The following is a 21,454-nucleotide window of genomic DNA, read 5'->3' on the forward strand; positions in this document are numbered from 1 at the left end:
ATGGAGTGATGGTGGTAACGGTGGTGGTGTGATGATGGTGATGATGGTGATGATGATGGTGATGATGGTAATGATAGTGGTGATGGTGACGGTGGAGGTGATGGAGTGATGGTGGTAATGGTGGTGGTGTGATGATGATGATGGTGGTGGTGATGGTGATGATGGTGGTGATGGTGACAGTGGTGGTGATGGGTGCAATGGTGGTAATGGTAGTGGTGGTGGTGTGATGATAGTAATGGTGGTGATGGTGGTGATGGTGACAGTGGTGGTGATAGTGTGATGGTGGTAATGGTAGTGGTGGTGGTGTGATGATAGTAATGATGGTGATGATAGTGGAGATGGTGGCGGTGATGGAAAGATGGTGGTAATGGTTGTGTGATGATGGTGATGATGACAGTGATAGTGATAGTGGTGATGAAGGTGGTAATGATGATGTTAATGATGGTGATGATAGTGGTGATGGTGGTGATGGAGTGATGGTGGTAATGGTAGTGGTGGTGGTGTGATGATGGTGATGATGGCAGTGATGGTGATGATGGTGATGGTGATGATGGTGACAGTGATGGTGGTGATGGTTGTGGTTGTGGTAATGATGGTGATGGTTGTGGTGGAGGTGGTGGTTGTGGAGATGATGGTAATGGTTGTGGTGGTGGTGGTGATGGTGGTGATAACGGAGATGATTTGCTACATGTTTATTAAGTCATGCTCTTGTGCCCTTGCAGGTGGAATGCATGGATGACCATGACGCCAGTCAGGCCCTGGAGGAGGTAACTGTCAGGGTGGTTTTTCCTCTGGAAGAGCTCAATGGAGCATACACAGACTGTGTTCTGTACCTTCTTGTTGAGTGCCTGGGTGAAGAGAGGGCTGGAGGGAGGGATAGAGCATCAGCACCAGTTTTGCCTCAGCTGTGAAGCCAGCAGCCCCAGGTCATGAAGGGAGTCCATGCTCCAAACACTCACTGCTAAATGCAGGTGCTGACAACTTAGAACATATGTTCCCAGAGAACATAAGGTTTAAATATTGGGCTGGGCACGGTGGCTCACATTTGTAATCCCACCACTTTGGGAGGCTGAGGCGGGTGGATCACTTGAGGTCAGGAGTTCAAGACGAGCCTAGCCAACATGGGGAAACCCCGTCTCAACTAAAAATACAAAAAAAATTAGCTGGGCATGGTGGTGGGCGCCTGTAATCCCAGCTACTTCGAGAGGTTGAGGCGGGAGAATCGCTTGAACCTGGGAGGCAGAGGTTGCAATGAGCCGAGATTGCACCATTGCATTCCACCCTGGGTGACAGAGCAAAACTTTGTCTCAAAAATAAATAAATATTGGCCGGGTCTCTAGGTTAATCTACCAATAACTATTTTTTAAATATTTTTTCTTCAATATAAAATTATTAATTACAGCAGAAAATTTTAAAAATACAGAATTGGGTTTTCTTTTGTTTTTACCTTTTTTTTTCTTTAATAGCAATGGGGTCTCACCATTTTGCCCAGGCTAGTCTTGAACTTCTGGGCTCAAGCAATCCTCCCACCTCGGCCTCCAAAGTGCTGGGGTACAGGCATGTACCACCACGCCCATACCAGAATTGTTTAACAAAGCAAATATAAATTACCCTTAATTCTACCATTCAGAGCTGCCCAGCAGTAACATACTCATTTACAATAATAGCGATAACAGCTGCACTTCGGTTTGATTGGCAAAGCCTCCAAGTAGCCTTTCTTTGTGTTTCTTGAATTTCCCATGAGCTTGAAGGTGTCCCCTCCTATCTCATGGTCACTTGTTTGTCTTCTGGAATTGCTGGCTCTGGAGCTTGGCCAGCAAACATTATTGGGTGTATAATGTGACCGAAGCACAGTGGTGGGCCCAGGCTACTTGGTAACAAATGGGAAGAAAGAGCATGGGGGCCTGCCCAGAGCTGCACGCCGCCATGGCTTTTCACATTGCCGATTCCCATCCACGGCCCACTAGGCCACCTGCTTTCACACCCAACCTTCCACCACAAGCAGTTGTCTGTCTGGCTCCATGTCTCTAAGGCAGCCCTATCTGCTCCTGTTTGGGCATGTTTCAAAGCACTTTCCGCCAGGGCAGGGGCACTGGGGCCTCTCCGTGTGCCCACCTCCCGGTGTCTGCACCACCTCCTCCAGCCAGCCCTGGCTGTGGCTGATCTCCACCTTCCTGGCACTGCCTGCCACAGCTCACTCACCCGCCATGGTATCCCTGTGAGGCAGATTCCACCAGGACCCCCATTTTCAGATGACAATATGAGGCCCAGTCACCCAGCACAGCCAGCTCATGCTGGAGACAGGACCCACATCAGACTGCCTGGCTCCTAACCACCGTGCAGCCTCCCTGAGCCCGCTCCCCGGCCCAGCTCAGAGCCCGAGGCTTGCATGTTCGTTGGGATGTGTGACAGAGAAGCCTGAGCTGAGAAAGGCGTGGAGAGGCGGTGACTTCTCTGTTTCCTCTGCTCTATCCTGGCAGCTGATGCCACTGCTGAAGCTGCGGCACGCCCACATCTCTGTGTACCAGGAGCTGTTCATCACGTGGAATGGGGAGGTGGGTCAGAGCTGACACCTACAGGCTCAGCCGCCACGCAGTGGGCTGCAGGACCACGCAGACTGAGCCCAGAGCACGCCCACCCTTCACTGTCAGAATAGCTCGCGTGGCAATGTCAGTGACTCTAAACGTGGCCACCCCTGACCTAACACTCACTGGGGCCAGGTACCATGCTGGGGGCTTTCCGTGCATAGTCTCATAGGAGCCCCAACAACCTCATCATCAGGAGATTTTTTTTTTTTTTTTTTTTTGGACAAAGTCACACTCTTGTCCCCCAGGCTGGAGTGTAATGGCACGATCTCGGCTCACTGCAACCTCTGCCTCCCGGGTTCAAGCGATTTTCTTGCCTCAGCCTCCTGAGTAGCTGGGATTACACAGGCGCGTGCCATGACACCCGGCTAATTTTTGTATTTTTAGTAGGGACGGGGTTTCACCATGTTGGCCAGGCTGGTGTCGAACTCCTGACCTTAAGTGATCCACCTGCCTCGGCCTCCCAAAGTGCTGGGATTAGAGGCACGAGCCACTACGCCTGGCCAGGAGGGGTTCTTAACCCATTTGACAGAAGAAGAAACAGAGGCTAACAGAAACAAGCTGCTCCAGGTTATCCAGCTAGTACGTGGCCAAGCCGGAGGGCCAGGCCAGATGGGCCTGACTCCTGGGCTCTGCACGCAGCCACCGAGCTTGTCCTGGTAAGCCTGTGCCTCTGATGACAGAGTTTTTACTTTCATGGAAGGAGCTAGTTGACCCCCTCTCCACAGCCACCCGACGCCAGTGCCGTCCTGGGCCTGTGCGCCCCTTACTCCTGCAGCCCCTGTGCAGCTTACGGACCAGCACCACATCTGTCATCACGTGCCAGGAGGGCTGCAGGGCAGGAAGTACTGTCCCTGTGCTCCTGATGGGCCTAGGGCTTCGGTTCAGGAGCTCTCCAAGGCCACACAGCTAGTAAACAGCTGACTGGGGACGGAGACTCAGGTCCAGCAGCCGGGTCCTTCAGGCTGGATGACTTCTTTTTACAAGGAGCCAGGAGCTTTCCGGTCACTTCCAATGGGACTGAGGTGGACAGCGGGAGGCTGGGCAGGCACAAGGGGTGCTGGAGGTAAAGAGAGGCCGAGAAGCCTTCTGCCGGGCACCAGCCTGCATGAGATGTCCACACTGGCGTTCCCACGTGGGGCCAACGGTCCCAGGTCTGAGCAGGAAAGGCCCCTCACACACTCCCTCTGCTCCAGCTGGGTCTTGATGAGGTGACCTCACTGCATGCACTCCCAAAGATTTTCTGAGCACCCCCTAATGCTCTCAAGGAGGGTGCAGAGAAGCCAAGAGGACATTTCTCTATGGGAGGGAGCACAGAAGTGGGAGCCCTGACCTGGTGGTCTGCTGGGGCTCTGGCCAGGGCAGGCTCCTCGGAGGAAATGGGTCTGGGCTGAGCCCTGAAGGGTGGGTAGTTATCCCTATGAAGGGGGTGGGGAGTGGTCTAGGCAGAGGGGTCCACGTGTGCAGTGGCCACGGGACAAGTGCAGCTTTGGGGAAAGTCCAAGTAGCTTGGTGTGGATGGAGTGTGGAGTGGAGGTGGGGCCTGGTAATGGGGAGAGGAGAGACAGGAAGCTGAAGGTGGGGCAGGAGGGGCTTGCAGCCCCCTCCAGCGGGCAGTGCTCCCACAGCCACTGCAAAAGGCAGCTGAGCTGAGGGAGGCCCTGGAGCAGGCGAGCCTGCAGAAGCACTGGGGCCTGGGCGTCCTCTGGCTAAGGGCCTCCTGTCCCAGCAGATCTCTTCTCTGTACCTCTGCCTGGTGATGGAGTTCAATGAGCTCAGCTTCCAGGAGGTCATTGAGGATAAGAGGAAGGCAAAGGAAATCATTGACTCTGAGGTAAGATCCTCTGGGGCACCAGGCCTGGGGGCCACCTAGACCTGTGACACAGGCCCTGCAGCGCGGGGCAAAGTGACAGCGGGAGGGCAGGCACCATGGAGTCCAGCCTTGTTTTTTTCTTAAGCGTATGCCTTGAGGCATTGCACCCTAGGATGTGTGCAGATCTTAAGTGCACAGTTTGATGCACTCACACAACTTCCACCAAGATCAAGACAGAAGGCGTTCCTAACCCTAGAAGGTTCCTAGTCGGTGACCATGATTCCATATTGTTCTGCCGGTCCCTGAAGTTCCTGTAAATGGACTCGTCCGGCATGCTGCCGCTCCTGTCTGGCCTCCTTCCCTCAGCCTGCTGTTGTGAGCCCCGCGGTGCTGCTGCATGCACCAGCAAATCATGTGTTCATTGCTTGCTGCCACTCTGCTGCCTGACTGCGCTGCAGGCTGTTTACCTAGTCTCATTTGGGCTGCTTCCAGTTTGGGGCTATTGTGAATAAGGCTGCTATGAGCATTGCTGGAAGGCACTCACTTTTCTGGGATGAATACATAGGAGTGGAATTATTGAGTTGTAGAGTACGTGTGTGTAGCTTCAGTAGATGCTCCAAACAGCTTTCCAACGTGGTTTGGTTGGCCCCATGTTTACTCTCACAAGTTGTGAGCATTCCTGATCCACATGGAGGCCAGCACTTCATTGTGTCAGTCTTGTTGTTGTCGTTGTTGTTGTTGAGATGGAGTCTCACTCTGTCGCCCAGGCTGGAGTGCAATGGCACAATCTTGGCTCACTGCAACCTTTGCCTCCCGGTTCAAGCGATTCTCCTGCCTCAGCCTCCTGAGTAGCTGGGACTACAGGTGCCCACCACCACACCCAGCTAATTTTTGTATTACTAATAGAGACAAGGTTTTGCTATGTTGCCCAGGCTGGTCTCGAACTCCTGACCTCAAGTGATCCACCCACCTTGGCCTCTCAAACTGCTGGGATTACAGGCATGAGCTGCCATGCCTGGCCAGTTCACTTTCTTTTTTTTTTTTTTGAGATGGAGTCTCGCTGTGTCACCCAGGCACCCAGGCTGGAGTGCAGTGGCGCGATCTCGGCTCACTGTAAGCTCTGCCTCCCGGAGTCACGCCATTCTCCTGCCTCAGCCTCTCCGAGTAGCTGGGACTACAGGCGCCCACCACCACGCCCGGCTAATTTTTTGTATTTTTAGTAGAGACGGGGTTTCACCGTGGTCTCGATCTCCTGACCTTGTGATCCACCCACCTCGGCCTCCCAAAGTGCTGGGATTACAAGCGTGAGCCACTGCGCCCGGCTAGTTCACTTTCTTAATGATGTCTTTTGATGATAGAAAGTCCTAACTGTAGTGGAGTTCGCTTTCCCAATGCTGACTCTTATGGTGAGTGCCTTTGGAGTTTAAGAAGCATTTCCTGCTCCAAGGTCATGAAGATACTCTGCTCTGTCTTCTGGAAGCTTGGTTGTTTTTGCCTTCACATTTAGATCTTTGATCTACCCCAGATGAATGCTACCTGCTTTTACCCTGAGAACTGTGTTTGGCAGGACCATGTCCCCCTGAGGGGCTCTTCGGGGCACACAGCTCTTCTCCTACCATGGGCCTCAGAGGCAGGCCCGGAGTGGGTTTCAGACTTTGTGAGAGAAGCCCTTCAAAACACGAACTGTTCACAGAAACCCAGTAAGTGCAGCAGACCTACTCTAACTGAGGGCAGTGGGAGGCGCCCACATCCTGCCTCCTTAGCCCCTCTCTGACACCCCAGGGTGGCCCTGAATCCGGGGGCCCTAGGAGCCCAGCTTCAGAATCACCGCCCTGAGTACTCGATGGAGCTTGTCTCTGATGCGGAACGCTCCCAGCATTCTCTCTCAGGGCTCTTTTCATTAGAATGACCTAGAGGATTGAGCTCACGTAGGCACTGAAGGCTTCCACTCCTCCCATACCCGCAAGGCCGATCTGCCTCCAGCTCCTGGCAAGTGTGGGGCAGCGCAGGCCACAGAGTGGGATGCAGGGATGGGGCCCCTGCAGCACCCAGGGTCTCTGGTATGGAGATAGCAGTGTGGAGTCTGGAAACTCAGAGTCCTTCTGGCTGCCGCTGCGGCTTTACCATCTGGAGAGCTACCACACTGAAGCCTCCTCCACCCTGAGCGCTTGGCTGGCTTCAGGCCTGTCTCAAGATGCAAGGAGAGGATACACCACCATCCTGCTGGCTGCTCTGAGTGTCACCCCCCTGAAAGCAGCACAGGGCGCCCCTTCCATCCTGGCACCCCCTACTTCTCCCCCAGTGGATGCAGAATGTGCTGGGCCAGGTGCTGGATGCGCTGGAATACCTGCACCATTTGGACATCATCCACAGGTGAGTGGGGCCCCTGACCTCCACAGACTGGCTGGCTGCTTCGGGAGAAAAGGCACTGAGGCCACTCGGGTGCCAGTGCGCGTGGGCAGGATCTGGGGAGAAAGGTGCACTGGGCCAGTGCAGCCAGGGTAGGATGGGGACCTTCCAGAGCTCCTTTGGGCTCAAAAGAGGCTCTTCCAAGTGGTCTTAAGCCATGTGCACACGCACAGCTGCATGGGGTGTGCGCTAGCCAGGCGGGCAGCTCTAGAGTTCCCGGAAAGGAAGGCGGCAACAGCCCTGCCAGGAAGAGAGACCGGGTTGCCTGTCAGGGGGCCAGTGTGGGCTGAGTGGGCCCTGCTGAGCCTTTGACCCCCCAGAGGCACAACTTTCAGGCTGGAGAATCCATGGTCTGAAGGGGCTGGGAGATGGCTCCAATTCTCAACACCAATATCTTATTTAAAGAGGAAGAGGGAAACTATGCAGCTGGGCGTGGTGGTGCACACCTGTGGTCCCAGCAACATGGAGGCTGAGATGGGAGGATTGCTTGAAGCCAGGAGCTTGAGGCTGCAGTGAGCTATGATCGTGCCACTGCACTTCAGCCTGGGCAACCCTGACTTAAAACACACACACACACACACACACACACACACACACACACACACACCACGCAGACCATATGTACAAAGGGAATGCTCACATTCCACATTCAGTGTTAACGTCACTAGACATCGCACAATGGCCAAAAATCAATCCCCAGGCAAATGCGTAGCTGAGATATCTAAGAAGGTGAACATGTCAACCAAGGGACCTCTTCGGAGTGTTGGGTGTGTTCCTACTTGTGGTTGAGGATTTTTCCCCCGATTTAAAATTCAGTATATTTCTGTACATAGGAAACAACTGCTTAAAAAGTAGGCTGAGATGGGGCATTTTGTGGAGGAGAGGAGGGTGTGGGCTGCTGCTGCAGAACCAGGTGGGGCAGGGAGCAGAGAGTCAGGCTCAGCACACACGCTCGTCCCACCTGGGGTTGGGGGTGGTGGCTGCCCAGGTGGCCCCTTGGCACCCAGAGGCAAACCCACCTCTTGGTTTCAGGAATCTCAAACCCTCCAACATCATCCTTGTCAGCAGTGACCACTGCAAACTGCAGGACCTGAGCTCCAACGTGCTAATGACAAACAAAGCCAAATGGAATATTCGTGCGGAGGAAGGTGGCAGGGGCTCCCCCAGGTCGTGGGAGAGGGGGTCGGCACCTAGAATCCAGATGGTGGTGGCCACTCTGGGTGCTGGAGTGAGGCAACATCAAACAGCTGTTTGCTCAGAAGGTCCCCACAAAGCCCTGGCCTTGTGTAAACTCCAAAGAGACCTCCTTTGGGTTGTAACTGAGCAGGCATGCCACCACCAGGGGCAGACAGACACCCGATATTTGAGAGAAACAAAGTCATGGTTGTTTGTGGTACCCCAGAAAATGTTGCCTCTCATGGAGGGAAGGAAAAGAAAGCTTCAGAAGGAAGGAAATGAAAATGCCCAGGACGGAGGATCTGTGGGTGCCAGGCACTGGCTGCGTGTAGATCACTGAGTCCTAAAACAACCCAGGAGATGAAGGGGTGGGTGGCAAGGGGATACAAGTTCTCGTTCCTTTGAAAAGATGGCCAGAGAAAGGGGGCTGGAGAGAGCAACCACAGAGGAGGAGTCCAGAGTCCCAGGGTGGCAGTTGCTGGTTGCACTCTGTCCTTTTTTTTGAGATGGAGTCTCGCTCTGTCGCCCAGGCTGGAATGCAGTGGCGCGATCTCGTCTCACTGCAAGCTCCACCTCCTGGGTTCATGCCATTCTCCTGCCTCAGCCTCCCGAGTAGCTGGGACTACAGGTGCCTGCCACTCCGCCCAGCTAATTTTTTGTATTTTTTTTAGTAGAGACCGGGTTTCACCGTGGTCTCGATCTCCTGACCTCGTGATTCACCCGCCTGGGCCTCCCAAAGTGCTGGGATTACAGGCATGAGCCACTGCGCCCGGCCGCACTCAGTCCTTGGTAGACAGAAGATGAATGAGTAGATGGGTGGGTGTGTGGTTTGGTGGGTGGTAGGATGGATAGGTGGGTGGGTAAGTGGATGGATGATGGGTGGGTGAGTGGATGGATGGATGGATGGATAGGTGGGTGGGTGGATGGATGGATGGGTGGATGGGTGTGTGGTTGGAGGGATGGGTGTGTGGGTGGATGGGTGAGTGCATGGGTTGTGGACGGATGGTTGGGTGGGTAGATGGATGGGTGGGTGGGTGCGTGTGTGGATGGATGTGTGGGTGGGTGGGTGTATGGATGAATAGATGGATGGGTGGGTGTGTGGATGGATGGGTGGGTGGGTGAGTGAGTGAATGAGTGGGTAGGTGGGTGACTGGATGGATGGATAGATGGATGGATGGATGGATGGATGGATGGGGTGTGTGTGGATGGATGAGTGGACAGACAAGTAGATGGTTGGTTCTATTGGAGGTGTATATGGCACGCGTCCTTGGAGTCCAGCCCTTTACTGTTGGGCTGGGGAATGGAGGTCCAGAGAAGGAGGGGCTGCCTGAAGCCAACCAGGGACTGATGGACTCAGAGGAGTCTGCTCTTTTGCCTCCCTGTCTGGGGTTCCAGTTGAGAAAGTAGGGCAGAGCAACTGTAACTTTGCCCCCAAGGTCCTGACATTTAGAAGGGGCAAGAAGTTTAGAGGGGTGCACAGTTTCTTGGCACGTGCCTCTTCCAACTCCTTCTACAGCCATTTCAGGCACACAGACACACCACCTATACAGGCCAGCCTGGTGGGCACCCGCCAAGATGGACAGCTTCAGTGGCTCCAGATCAACGCAAAGCTCCCGCTGATGGGGGCCTCTTCCTCCCCACAGTTAATATTGTCCACCTCTTCTGAGAAGAGGACCTGCAGGGCTTGTGTTTCAAGCTGCTTGCGAGGGGCCACCAAAGGGGATACAGTGCTGGGCAGGGTGACTCTGTCAAGCCCCTGCCCCCAGGGAGCAAAGGACTCAGGGATCCCACCTTGCTCTTACCAACAGACCCCTTTCATAAGTCCTGGATGGCCCCTGAAGCCCTCAACTTCTCCTTCAGCCAGAAATCAGACATCTGGTCCCTGGGCTGCATCATTCTGGACATGACCAGCTGCTCCTTCATGGATGTGAGCCGCCCTCCCTCCCCCACACCCCACATGCTGCTCCCCACGCGCCCAGGCCTGGGGAGAAAGCTTGGCCTCACCCTGCCTCCCCTCCGCATCCCTTCCCCTGGCTCTCTGCAGGCTGCACGGAGCCCCCTCCTCCACCTGCGAGGGGCCTGCCCTCCTCAGAACCCCTCAGCTTGCAGCACCTGCTGGGCTCTAGCAGGATAATGACAGCACTGGTAATATTCAGACCATCCCACGCAACCCTCGCAGCAGCCCTCCAGGTGGTGTCACTGACTCTTGATGGAGAAAAGCCAAGTTTAGGTGCCCTTGTGAGCATGAAGGCTGCACGGAGTTGCAAGCAACGGGAACCCAGCGTGGGCCTGAACACACCCGGCTGCCTCATGCACAAGCCCCAGGCTGGTGTGGAGGCGCCTTCTCTCCTCCTGCACATCCTTAGCATGCAGCTCTTTCTCTCATCCCTGCTGGGGCCCCTGCACCATGGCCACAGCCTGTGGGCAGGAAGGAGGGGAGTTAGAAGGCCCCACTGGCCCTACGAGCACTCCAAGGTCACTCTGGCTGCAGGGAGGCAGGGAAGTCCAGCCTGTCGCTTCCTATTCTCCATATGCAGAAGAGAAAAGTGGGGAAGGCCTGCCATGCCCAAAACAAGGAAGCTCCCCTTCTCTGCAGCACCACCTGCAGGCACCGTGGTCCCCAGAAAGGACAGACACCTGGTTGGACCCAGGTTCCCCATGGTCTCCCAGACCCCCAGACTCCACCTCTGAGAAGCACCTTGCCACTCCCTTCCTCTGAAAGACTCCCAGGGAAATGAGAGCCTTCCCACTTTGGAGGCTGTGTGACATCCTGGAAATAGCCTGAGCTCCAGCCCCAGCCCAGGCAGTGTGACCCTGGGCACGCTCACACTCTGTGAAATGGGCATGCTGTCTTACTGGCTGGGTCTAGATCAGAGGGCTTTCTTGGCAGGACTCCACCCCAGGAGACAACCTGCTGGCTTCTCTGAAACTCCATTTCTTCTTATGGAAGAGCTTGGGGCCCCTGGGGTCTCTGGGCATTTTTGTAGGCAGTGGCCACACCTGGCTCTCCCTGGTCTCCTCCTGGATTTCTTGGTCCCTGGTTGCCCCCTGCCCATGCTGGGACCTAGTTTCCATTTACTTAAGGGAATACACAGAGGTGTCCTCTCTCCGTGCAGGGCACAGAAGCCATGCATCTGCGGAAGTCCCTCTGCCAGAGCCCGGGCAGCCTGAAGGCCGTCCTGAAGACAATGGAGGAGAAGCAGATCCCAGATGTGGAAACCTTCGGGAATCTTCTGCCCTTGATGCTCCAGATCGACCCCTCAGATCGAATAACGATAAAGTGAGCTCAGGGTTGGGGTTTATTTTAACCTATGGATTTATCTTTCAACATCTCTCCACCCTAATACAAGCACAGCTAGTTGGCTTTGTAACACCTCAAAGAACTCCATCACAGATGCCCTGATTATCCCTGCACAGCTGGGCTTTTCCCAGTTCTGGCTCTCCCAAACCATGCTGCAGTGAGTAATCCCAAACGTACAGTGGAGTGAGCAGACTGACCCCCAGGAGGCACAGGAGGCGTAGCCCCCAGGACCCACGACACTTTTAGGGTTCCAGAAAAAGTTTTCATTCTACATTAAAAAAAAAATTCCTGAAGACAATGGTCACCTTTAAATTTTTCATTCTAACTTATTTTAAAATCAGAAGACAAAAGTAAATACATAACACTGGCCGGGGCGCTGGCTCACGCCTATAATCCCAGCAATTTGGGAGGCCGAGGCGGGCAGATCACTTGAGTCAGGAGTTCGAGTCTAGCCTGGGTAACATGGCAAAACCCCTGTCTCTACTAAAAATATAAAAAATTAGCTGGGTGTAGTGCTGCATGCCTGTGTTCCCAGCTACTGGGGAGGCTGAGGCAGGAGGATCGCTCGAGCCCAGGAGGCAGAGGTTGCAGTGAGCCGAGATCTCGCCACTGCACTCCAGCCTGGGTGACAGAGTGAGACCCTGTCTCAAAAACAAAACAAAAACATATAACAAAGACTCCAAGCCAGGCACGGTGGCTCACACCTGTAATCCCAGCAGTTTGGGAGACCGAGGTAGGTGGATCACTTGAGGTCAGGTGTTCGAGACCAGTGTGGCCAACAGAGCGAAACCCCGTCTCTACTAAAAATAGAAAAAAAATTAACCGGGCATGGTGGGGCGCACCTGTAGTCCCAGCTACTCAGGAGGCTGAGACAGGAGAATTGCTGGAACCCAGGAGGCGGAGGTTGCAGTGAGCCGAGATCGTGCCACTGCACTCCAGCCTAGGTGACAAGAGTGAAACTCCATCTAAAAAAAAAAACCAAACCAAACAAAACAAAAAACCAAACATATAGCAAGGAATCCAGCCTGGTTCATATTCATCTTTATACCAACGCAGTTGTAAAATCTGGGTTTTCATGTTTCCATGGAGGCAGGGGACCACAAGGGCAAAAGTGCCAGGGCCCCAGACTGTCCCCCAGCTCTATGAGCTGAGGCCCTGCCTCCATGGAGTATGTCCCTGGGTGTGGAATTGCTGGGGTGCTTGCTGGACACACTGGGGACACTATGAGAGACCCTGCCAAATGGATCCCAAAACAGGGAGGTCAGTGTCCAGCGCCCGCACCAATGGGCAGCCTGGAGCCAGAGGCAGAGGGAGAGCCCCACAGGGAGGCGGCAGGGTGCGCTGCTGGGTTACTCAGCCCTCTCTGCTCCTCTGCTAGGGACGTCGTGCACATCACCTTCGTGAGAGGCTCCTTCAAGTCCTCGTGTGTCTCTCTGACCCTGCACCGGCAGATGGTGCCTGCGTCCGTCATCGACATGCTGTTAGAAGGCAACGTGGCCAGCATTTTAGGTGATGCTGGGGACACAAAGGGGGAGCGTGCCCTGAAGCTCCTGTCCATGGCCTTGGCATCCTATTGTTTAGTTCCAGAGGGTTCATTATTTATGCCCCTGGCCTTGCTCCACGTGCACGACCAGTGGGTAGGAACAATTTCCCTCCATCCATCCCTACACACTGCCCAGGACACTGCTCTGCTCAAATATCCTCCATAGCTCCCAACTACCTATAACACAAAGTTCCTCTCCATAGCCTGGCCCCCACCTGTTTTCCCTCCGCTCCTGCTACACAAATCCTCCATGTAGCTCAATGGCCTAGTCACTGCCCATGCCTCCCACAACCCTCTGCTTTTGCTTCCACAGCCTGGGTGGCACACAATGGTCCTAGGGCATCTTCCTCCCACAGCACCACTTCCTGCGTGCCTCCTATGTGCCCAGGATGAGCGGAAGTGCGCACCACCATCTGTGTGCTCCAAGACAGAGACTTGGGTTCTGTTAAGGAAAAGTCGCTTGGTCTCAGTGGCCTCATCTGTAAAGTGGGGATGGTAACAGCCCCTCCCTCTCATCCTGAACCTGTGGATCTGAGGAGGGGATGCACACACAGTAGCCAGCCCAGAGTGGTGCCCAGAGACAGGGCCCCGAGGCCTCAGAAAGGTCCCTCCCTTGCCTTCCTGTCTCTGCAGAGGCCATGCAGAAATTCTCTGGCTGGCCCGAAGTCCAGCTCAGGGCCATGAAGAGGCTTCTGAAAATGCCTGCAGATCAGCTAGGTAGGCCCCACCCTGCACCCCTTTCGAGCTGCTCCCGTAGGGGTAGAAGCTATGGTCCGGCCCATGGGGAGCTGAGGCTGGCCCTCACCCCGGGCTCCCCTCGCCAGTGCTTTAGTGCAGCGTGGAGGCATGCATGTGTCCCCAGAAGAGTCCCGTGTCTCTGCTATCTGCCTGGCGAAGACAACAGAGAAGGGGAATGGGTGGCATGGCAGCCCTCACATGATTTTAATGGAGCCACAGTCATACCATCTGCCCCACTGTCCCTATGAGGGGTATCTGAGTTGTTTCTCAGTTTCCACTATTATGAATGATACTGGAACGGACACCCTGGTGTGTATGTATCTGTGCGCTTGTTTCTGTAGCACAGATTCCTAGATGTTCAAGGGTGTGAATACTTTTTCAGATACAACTTGCCCACCTATTAAGAATGCATGGCCTGGCGCAGTAGCTCACGCCTGTAATCCCAGCACCTTGAGAAGCCAAGGCGGGAGGACTGCTTGAGCCCAGGGGTTTGAGACCAGCCTGGGCAACAAAGGGAAAGCCGATTTCTACAAAAAAAAAAATTAGCCAGATGTGGTGACACATGTCTGTTATCCTAGCTGCTCAGGAGGCTGAGGCAGGAGGATTGCTTGCACCCAGGGAATGGAGGCTATAGTGAGCTATGCTTGCGCCACCGCACTCCAGCCCAGAAGACCCTGTCTCAGAAAACAAAACCAAACCCAAAAAGATTGTTGCTGCTCATTCATGGAGAGTGTTGGGGAAAGCAGTGTTTTTTTTTTTTTTTGAGACAGGGTCTCACTCTGTCCCCCAGGATGGAGTACAGTGGTGCGATCTTGGCTTACTGCAACCTCCACCTCCTGGGTTCAAGTGATTCTCCTGCCTCAGCCTCCCAAGTAGCTGGGACTACAGGTGTGTGCCACCACACCCAGCTAATTTTTCGTATTTTTAGTAGAGAGGGGGTTTCACCATGTTGGCCAGGCTGGTCTCAAACGCCTGATCTCAAGTGATCTGCCTGTCTTGGCCTTCCAAAGTGTTGGGATTACAGGTGTGACACGCCGTGCTCGGCCAATTTTTAAAACATTTGTGCCAAAACATGCTTTCATAAAATCTTTCTATTCAACCTTTTTCACCTGCCTGAACATTACCTTCACACATCCATCCATCCATCCGTCCGTCCGTCCGTCCGTCCGTCCATCCATCCATCAGACCTGGATTAGGAATCCACTGAGGTTTGTTGCAGTGGCTCGGGCCTCAGAGGTGACAAGGCCCAGCCCTGGCCTTCGAGTAGGTGGCAGAGGCCTCATATGGGCCTAATTTGCCATTCCCTCCCTCCCCTCCTCCTCTTCTACCCCTTTTGTAGCTCAGCTGTGACCAGGACAGTCCCTAGGAAGAGAGATTTTGCCTCCCTAGGGAAACTAGGGAAGCTGTTGGGCCCCATCCCAAAGGGTAGGTCTTTTCCACCACCCGGAGCCACACCTTCCTCCATGCCTTGCTTAGAAATGGGCTTGCAGCCGAGCACGGTGGCTCATGCCTGTAATCGCAGCACTCTGGGAGGCCGAGGTGGGTGGATCACTTGAGATCAGGAGTTCAAGACCAGCCTGGCCAAACATGGTGAAACCCTGTCTCTACTAAAAATACAAAAATTAGCCGGACGTGGTGGCGCTTGCCTGTAATCTCAGCTACTCAGGAGGCTGAGGCAGGAGAATCGCTTGAACCCAGGAGGCAGAGGTTGCAGTGAGCTGAGATGATTGCCACTGCACAACAGCCTAGGCGAGAGTGAGACTGTCTCCAAAAAAAAAAAAAAAAAAAAGGACGGTGCGGGGGTCTTGCTTCGCTCCACACTCCAGGTGCCAGGACTTCATCCTTGTTGCTCTCATGAGCCTAGAGTGGAGGGATGGCTGCCTGGCCACTGCCCCTCACGCAGTCCCCAGCCCACAACAGTTCCTGGCACAGTGGCAGGGTGGATGGAGCCCACCCACCCACGTCCACCCTCAGGGCAGTTGCAGCCAAGGGATCTGGAGTAGACTGGCTGGGTTCAAACTGCTGAAGAGCAGGTGCTTTCAAACTGCTGACCCCAGGTTCCTCATATGCATAAGGAGGGCAGTCCCGGGAGGGGCCACTTCACAGGGCTGTGGGCAGCACAGAGCAGAACACCCGTGGCAGACACGGCATGCACTCCACGGACCTAGCGCTAATCCTCATTGTCCTTCCCCCTTCTATTCACTCATCTAGGGCCCTGCAGGCTCCTACCAGCCTCTGGGAGCCCTGGTCGGGTCTATATGCCCCCGATCTGGCCCAAAATGAGTCTCCCCGTGCCGCCCACCCTGCCAGGTCTGCCGTGGCCCCCAGAGCTGGTGGAGGTGGTGGTTACAACCATGCAGCTGCATGACAGGGTCCTCGATGTCCAGCTGTGCGCCTGCTCCCTGCTGCTGCACCTTCTGGGCCAAGGTGGGTGCCAAACCAGGCCAGGTGGGGTCGGGGAGGCTATGCGCTGCTTCCTGCATCTGTGCCTCCTGGGCCAAGGTGGGCACCAGGCCGGGTGGGTTAGGGGAAGCCATGCCCTGCTCCCAGCTGCTGCACCTTCTAGGCCAAGGTGGATGCCAGGGCCAGGCCAGGTGGGGGGGACAGTCCTGGTGGCCTAGCTCCGCCCCTGCCACCTGTTTGGCATCTGACCTTCTGGACAGTCCATGCCGTCCTGTGCCCATCAGACCCCATCCTGAATGGCAGAGAGGGCACAGGCCAGGAGCTTGGAGATGCGGATCCCACCCAGGCCTGCCTTTTGCCTGCTCCGTGTCCCCAGACAACTTCCTGCTGCTCCCGCCAGTTTCCCAGCTATGAATCGAGGAGCTGGACACGAGGTCCTCTGGAGTGACCCTCAGGGAGGATGGGTTGTGTCCTCTGAAGAGGGCTGGTAAGAGGGCAGTGCTGAGTTCATTTCACTGTCCTGATGGAAGAGGCTGGAGCTGAGGGCCTGAGCCTCCTATGAGAGACATGGTTGTTAAAAAAGTTGAATTAGCTTTGATGATTTTTTTTAAACAAAAAGTATTGTTACCTTTCTAGTTTTTTTTTTTTTGAGATGGAGTTTTGCTCGTCACCCAGGCCGGAGAGCAGTGGTGCGCTCTCGGCTCACTGCAACCTCTACCTCCTGGGTTCAAGCTATTCTCCTGCCTCAGCCTCCTGAGTATCTGGGACTACAGCCACCCGCCACCACGCCCAGCTAATTTTTGTATTTTTAGTAGAGACGGATTTCACCATGTTAGTCAGGCTGGTCTTGAACTCCTGACATCATGATCCGCCCGCCTCAGCCTCCCAAAGTGCTGGGATTACAGGCATGAGCCACCGCGCCCGGCCACATTTCTAGTTTCACTGTTGGAGTTCCATGCAATGTTGAAATTGTGCTCAGTGCTGCCTGGCTGGCTCCCAGGGACCAGGATGCATGGCCTGGCCAGGCAGGGCTCCCCTCCAGTCCTTCACTCCATTAGGCCACAGGGATTCATGGAGGCCTGTTCTAGGTCAGGAGAACAAGGCAGACCTCGGTTTCCTTCATGCAAAGTGGAGATGCCATCTCCCAGACTGTGAGCCTTGTGTGTCTGGCCCCATGCCGGAGCTGTGGGGCTAACCCCAGGCGTCTTCCTCTGGCCCGAGCAGTGCTGGTGCACCACCCAGAAGCCAAGGCTCCCTGCAACCAAGCCATCACCTCCACCCTGCTGAGTGCTCTTCGGAGCCACCCCAAGGAGGAGCCACTTCTTGTCATGGTCTACAGCCTGCTAGCCATCACCACAACTCAGGGTGTGTCTGCCAGCCACCTCCTGCCCCACCCACACTCCAGGACAGCCCTTCCCAGGGGTCTTGGGAAAGGTTGGTTTGGGGTATAGGTGGGTTGGACAGGACAGTGCTGGGCCTCCTCCTGAGATGCACAGCGGCATTTGGCCGTCTTCATTCGGCCACCCCAAATGCTGGTCGCGTCCTTTTCCATCTTGATGACAAGCTTCCACACTTGAAGTCACTGGTTCCCTCTACAGACGTGCCAGGCGCAGCTGTGGGCTTCACACCAATGACATCTATTTCCCACACTTCCTGCCCCTTCTGGGAGGCTGGGGGGCAAATGCCCTATGTGTCTCCATTCCATAGGGCCCAGTGGGCTTCCAAAGCCACCAGCCAGGACTGTGGGAAGTAGAGGGCCGTACAGAGCGCTCACACCTTCACCCACAAATTGTGCGGGCACTGTTCTCCCCAACAGGAAGCTGGGCCTCAAGAGAGCCTAAGGACAGTTGCCAGAAGTCCCATGCAGCCAGGGTCAGGGCTGGGGGCTGAGGTGTGCAGCACCCTCTTTACTGCACAGACTGGATAACTGATCATACATGACTGATCTCACTTTGGGGAGTGAAAGGAGGCACTAGGAATAGATGTCAACTGGAACCATCAGGCAAAACGGATGTCAGTTCATCCTACCGGGATAGGGCCCCATCATGGTTCCATCCTGGAAGGCACACGCTGGCTCTGTGAGCCCAGGAGGCAGGGCCAAGCCCCCTGGATGGGAAGCTACAGAGGTCAGACCCAGCCTGGTAGTGGGATGGCAGCTATTGGGACTGGTGGCCCACGAGATGGACAGACTCCTCTGGGGCCAGTCCCATGTTCTCCTGTTCAGGGCTCCATTGAGTGCACACGACTTGGCTCAGAGCAGGCACCTAGGATGGCAGGTCAAATGGGATTGCAGTGCCCAAGGACAACAGAGGCAGGAAGGCTTCCTGGAGGGAGGGGCCCTGGGGCCCTCATTCTGGCCCACCCACAGAGTCAGAGCCACTGTCAGAGGAGCTGCAGAACGCCGGGCTGCTGGAGCACATCCTGGAGCACCTCAACAGCTCCCTCAAAAGCAGGGACGTCTGTGCCAGCGGCCTGGGCCTGCTCTGGGCCCTCCTGCTGGACGGTGAGGGGCCCTCCTCCTGCTGTCCCACCGAGGCTGGCAGCCCTCCCCCAGCCACTCCCTAACTGCCCCTGAGAGCCTTCGAGGACCTCCATGTCCCGTCCCTGAAACACGACAGCCATAGTCTGGGAAAGGCTCTTCTGAGAGCTTTGAACTCCAACAGAAGAAAGAAGAGGAGCAGAGAGAGAAAGGGTGGGGGAGGAAAGGCCTTCTGGCAGAGGCCGGGCTTCAGGACTTCCTGCCCAGTGGGCACACCCCTCAGTTTTAAATGCCTCCCGCCCAGGGAAATGTCCTGGGATTTTCCAGGCAGTCCTGGTTCCAGAGGGCAGCAGTGGTGCTGGATGCCCTATTTTTGATTTTTGATTCACAATAGGGGCCCCCCCAGCCTGTGCTGCTGCCCCTCCTCTAGACCCCATTTTGGCACTACAGCGCCCCAGGAAAAAGAGAGCTCCAAACCATGGAAAGCCTGGGAAACCCGGGAACCCTGCCAGCACCCAAAGTGTGGGATTCTCCAAGCCTCTCCAGGGCTAACCCTCCCCCCGTCTCTGAGGACAGTTGACCTTTCCCACCCCATTTCTGCTGTTGTCCTTAGCTGGAGGAAGGCAGCAGATGGGGGATGGGAAGGCCCCCCTGCACACACCCAAGGTCTGGGTGTCCCCTTCCATCCCTGTCCTGGTTCCAGGTATCATTGTGAACAAGGCCCCCTTGGAGAAGGTCCCGGACCTCATCAGCCAGGTGTTGGCCACCTACCCTGCGGATGGGGATATGGTGGAAGCCAGCTGCGGAGTCTTCTGGCTGCTGTCCCTGCTGGGTGAGCTGGGTGGATGCCCTGGGCCCCTGGGGCTGGGAGGGGTGGGCCTCGAGGCACAGCAGGCACAAGGCAGCCCGGCCCCTTTCTGCAGGCTGCATCAAGGAGCAGCAGTTTGAACAAGTGGTGGCGCTGCTCCTGCAGAGCATCCGGCTGTGCCAGGACAGAGCCCTGCTGGTGAACAATGCCTACCAGGGACTGGCCAGACTGGTGAAGGTGTCAGGTGAGCCTGGGGACCGGACGAGGCTGCCACCTAGAGGTGGGGGCAAGAATCAGCCCCCATCAGTTACATCTGCCAGGTGCCACAAACCAAAAAACAGAAGCAACAAGTCAAAAAGGAAAAGAAATTAAAAACAATCTAAAGTCCAGTCATCCAGAAATCACCATCAAGACTTTCATGCACACTTGATAAACTCTGTCTCTGTGTTATGCTACCCTGTGACCCTCTCTCTGTCCATAAACACATCACATCTGCACAGGTTTCCCAACATGCGTGCACACCGTGACTGATCAAAACAGCTCTGGAGACGGTGCCTCCAATTCCCCACAACACAAACCCTGCCTGTCACTCAGCTAGACAGGCTGGGCCCAGCGCTGAGCACAGCACAACTGACGCTCGGCCCACAGCACAGTCCTTCGGAGAGCACCCTGGGCCTGGCCAAGACACCAGCTGGTGCCTGGCAACTCCGGGCTCATGGTCTTGACCTCTGTACTACCCAGTCTCCCCCAGAGAGTGATAACGACCCCTTTGGCTCTGGGGGGCTGCCTCCTCTGTTCTTGTGTGGTCCTGTTCAGGCCATGCCAGCCTACTGGTCCACCCAAGCTGACGGGGTCTCCTCTTGTCCTGTCCCAGCCCCCTGTGTGTGAGCTCTGGGGTCCCATCCCATCCTGGACAGAAGGCTCTTCCCTTTCAGTGGAAAATGGGGCATGAACCCACTCTCACCCGTCCCCCAGAGCTGGCGGCCTTCAAGGTGGTGGTGCAAGAGGAGGGCGGCAGTGGCCTGAGCCTCATCAAGGAGACCTACCAGCTCCACAGGGACGACCCAGAGGTGGTGGAGAACATGGGCATGCTGCTGGTCCACCTGGCTTCCTATGGTGAGAAGCCCTTCTCGCCTCACACTCCCTAGAGCCCAGCGGTCAGGGGTGCCCCGCTCCCCCTATAACTGACAGGGAAGGAGCACACGGAAGATGGGCTCAACCCCACTTCTCGGCCCTCTTAAACTTCCCACTCATTTGGCATCTTCTGAGCACCAGGGCTTGTCCTGGCTGAGGGTGATGCGTGGGGCTCCAGGACTGCAAGGTGGCTCTGTGCATGCCAAGCACAAGGGGGAATACGACCCACTCTCATCCTTCTGGGGCTCCTGGCAAGGGGCACAGGAAGGGCTCTGGCCTCAGGACCTTCCTGCTCCACCAGCAGAGGAGATCCTGCCGGAGCTGGTGTCCAGTGGTATGAAGGCCCTGGTCCAGGAGATCAAGGAGCGCTTCACCTCCAGCCTGGTGAGTGACAGCAGCGCCTTCAGCAAACCAGGCCTCTCTCCAGGTGGAAGCCCCCAGCCGGGGTGCACCACGTTAGGGGGCCTGGAATAGATGTTTGTATAGAACTGACCCTGATCTCCACATGTATAGTTTTCAAAACTGCTCTCCTGCCTGCCTATTATCCCGTCTCTATGACTGGGCCAAAACCAATCTTAAACGGGAGGGGTAATCAGACCTCTCCAAAGAGTTTCCTGTCCACGACTGCTGGATTGAGTCACGTGAGTAACTTGCTCCTGGACCCGGGGACTGCCCAAGAAAACTGACCTGCCTGCTTCCTCCTTCCAGGAACTGGTTTCTTACGCGGAAAAAGTGCTCTCGAGGCTGGAGGCAGCCACCTCTCCCAGCCCCCCGGGCAGGGAAGCAGCTCAGCCCTGATGCTGGGGAGAAGACAGACACCCCACAGGCCCCTCCTCCACATGTGCCCTCTCCCTGCCCTTCCTTTCCATGGGCCACTGTTTCCCTTGGGGCGGGGGGAAGGGTTGCCCAGGACCAGAATGCGCACCTCACACTCCTCTTAGGTGACTAATAAAGAGGCCCAAGGCCAGTTTCTGCCTTAATCATTTCTGGCAAGAGGCTGTGACTGGCCAGTGGGATACTTAATTCTGCAGTCTCTATAAACCTCGCCCCTGGACACAGCAGTCC

General features: G+C 55.6%; 1 protein-coding gene across 11 annotated transcripts in view; it reads left to right on the plus strand.

The window, feature by feature from the left end:
• STKLD1 (serine/threonine kinase like domain containing 1) overlaps window positions 1-21,383 on the plus strand; it is a 27,695-nt gene extending 6,312 nt beyond the window's left edge. The window contains exons 3-19 of one of the 11 annotated variants that reach the window (XM_058444700.1): window positions 723-767; window positions 2,481-2,555; window positions 4,318-4,419; window positions 6,701-6,771; window positions 7,840-7,955; window positions 9,792-9,910; window positions 11,100-11,263; window positions 12,663-12,793; window positions 13,461-13,544; window positions 15,876-15,992; window positions 17,193-17,333; window positions 18,337-18,471; window positions 19,151-19,279; window positions 19,371-19,499; window positions 20,231-20,371; window positions 20,691-20,773; window positions 21,098-21,308. In XM_058444700.1, coding sequence (XP_058300683.1) covers window positions 723-767; window positions 2,481-2,555; window positions 4,318-4,419; window positions 6,701-6,771; window positions 7,840-7,955; window positions 9,792-9,910; window positions 11,100-11,263; window positions 12,663-12,793; window positions 13,461-13,544; window positions 15,876-15,992; window positions 17,193-17,333; window positions 18,337-18,471; window positions 19,151-19,279; window positions 19,371-19,499; window positions 20,231-20,371; window positions 20,691-20,773; window positions 21,098-21,187 — 1,872 coding nt within the window. In that variant the 3' untranslated portion in view covers window positions 21,188-21,308. The other 10 variants (XM_058444701.1, XM_058444699.1, XM_032165554.2 and 7 more) reach the window with 10 other exon arrangements.
• The last annotated feature ends 71 nt before the right edge of the window (window positions 21,384-21,454 follow it).

This window comes from Hylobates moloch, unplaced genomic scaffold (genome assembly GCF_009828535.3).
Source record: "Hylobates moloch isolate HMO894 unplaced genomic scaffold, HMol_V3 SCAFFOLD_10, whole genome shotgun sequence".
Lineage (NCBI taxonomy): Eukaryota > Metazoa > Chordata > Mammalia > Primates > Hylobatidae > Hylobates > Hylobates moloch.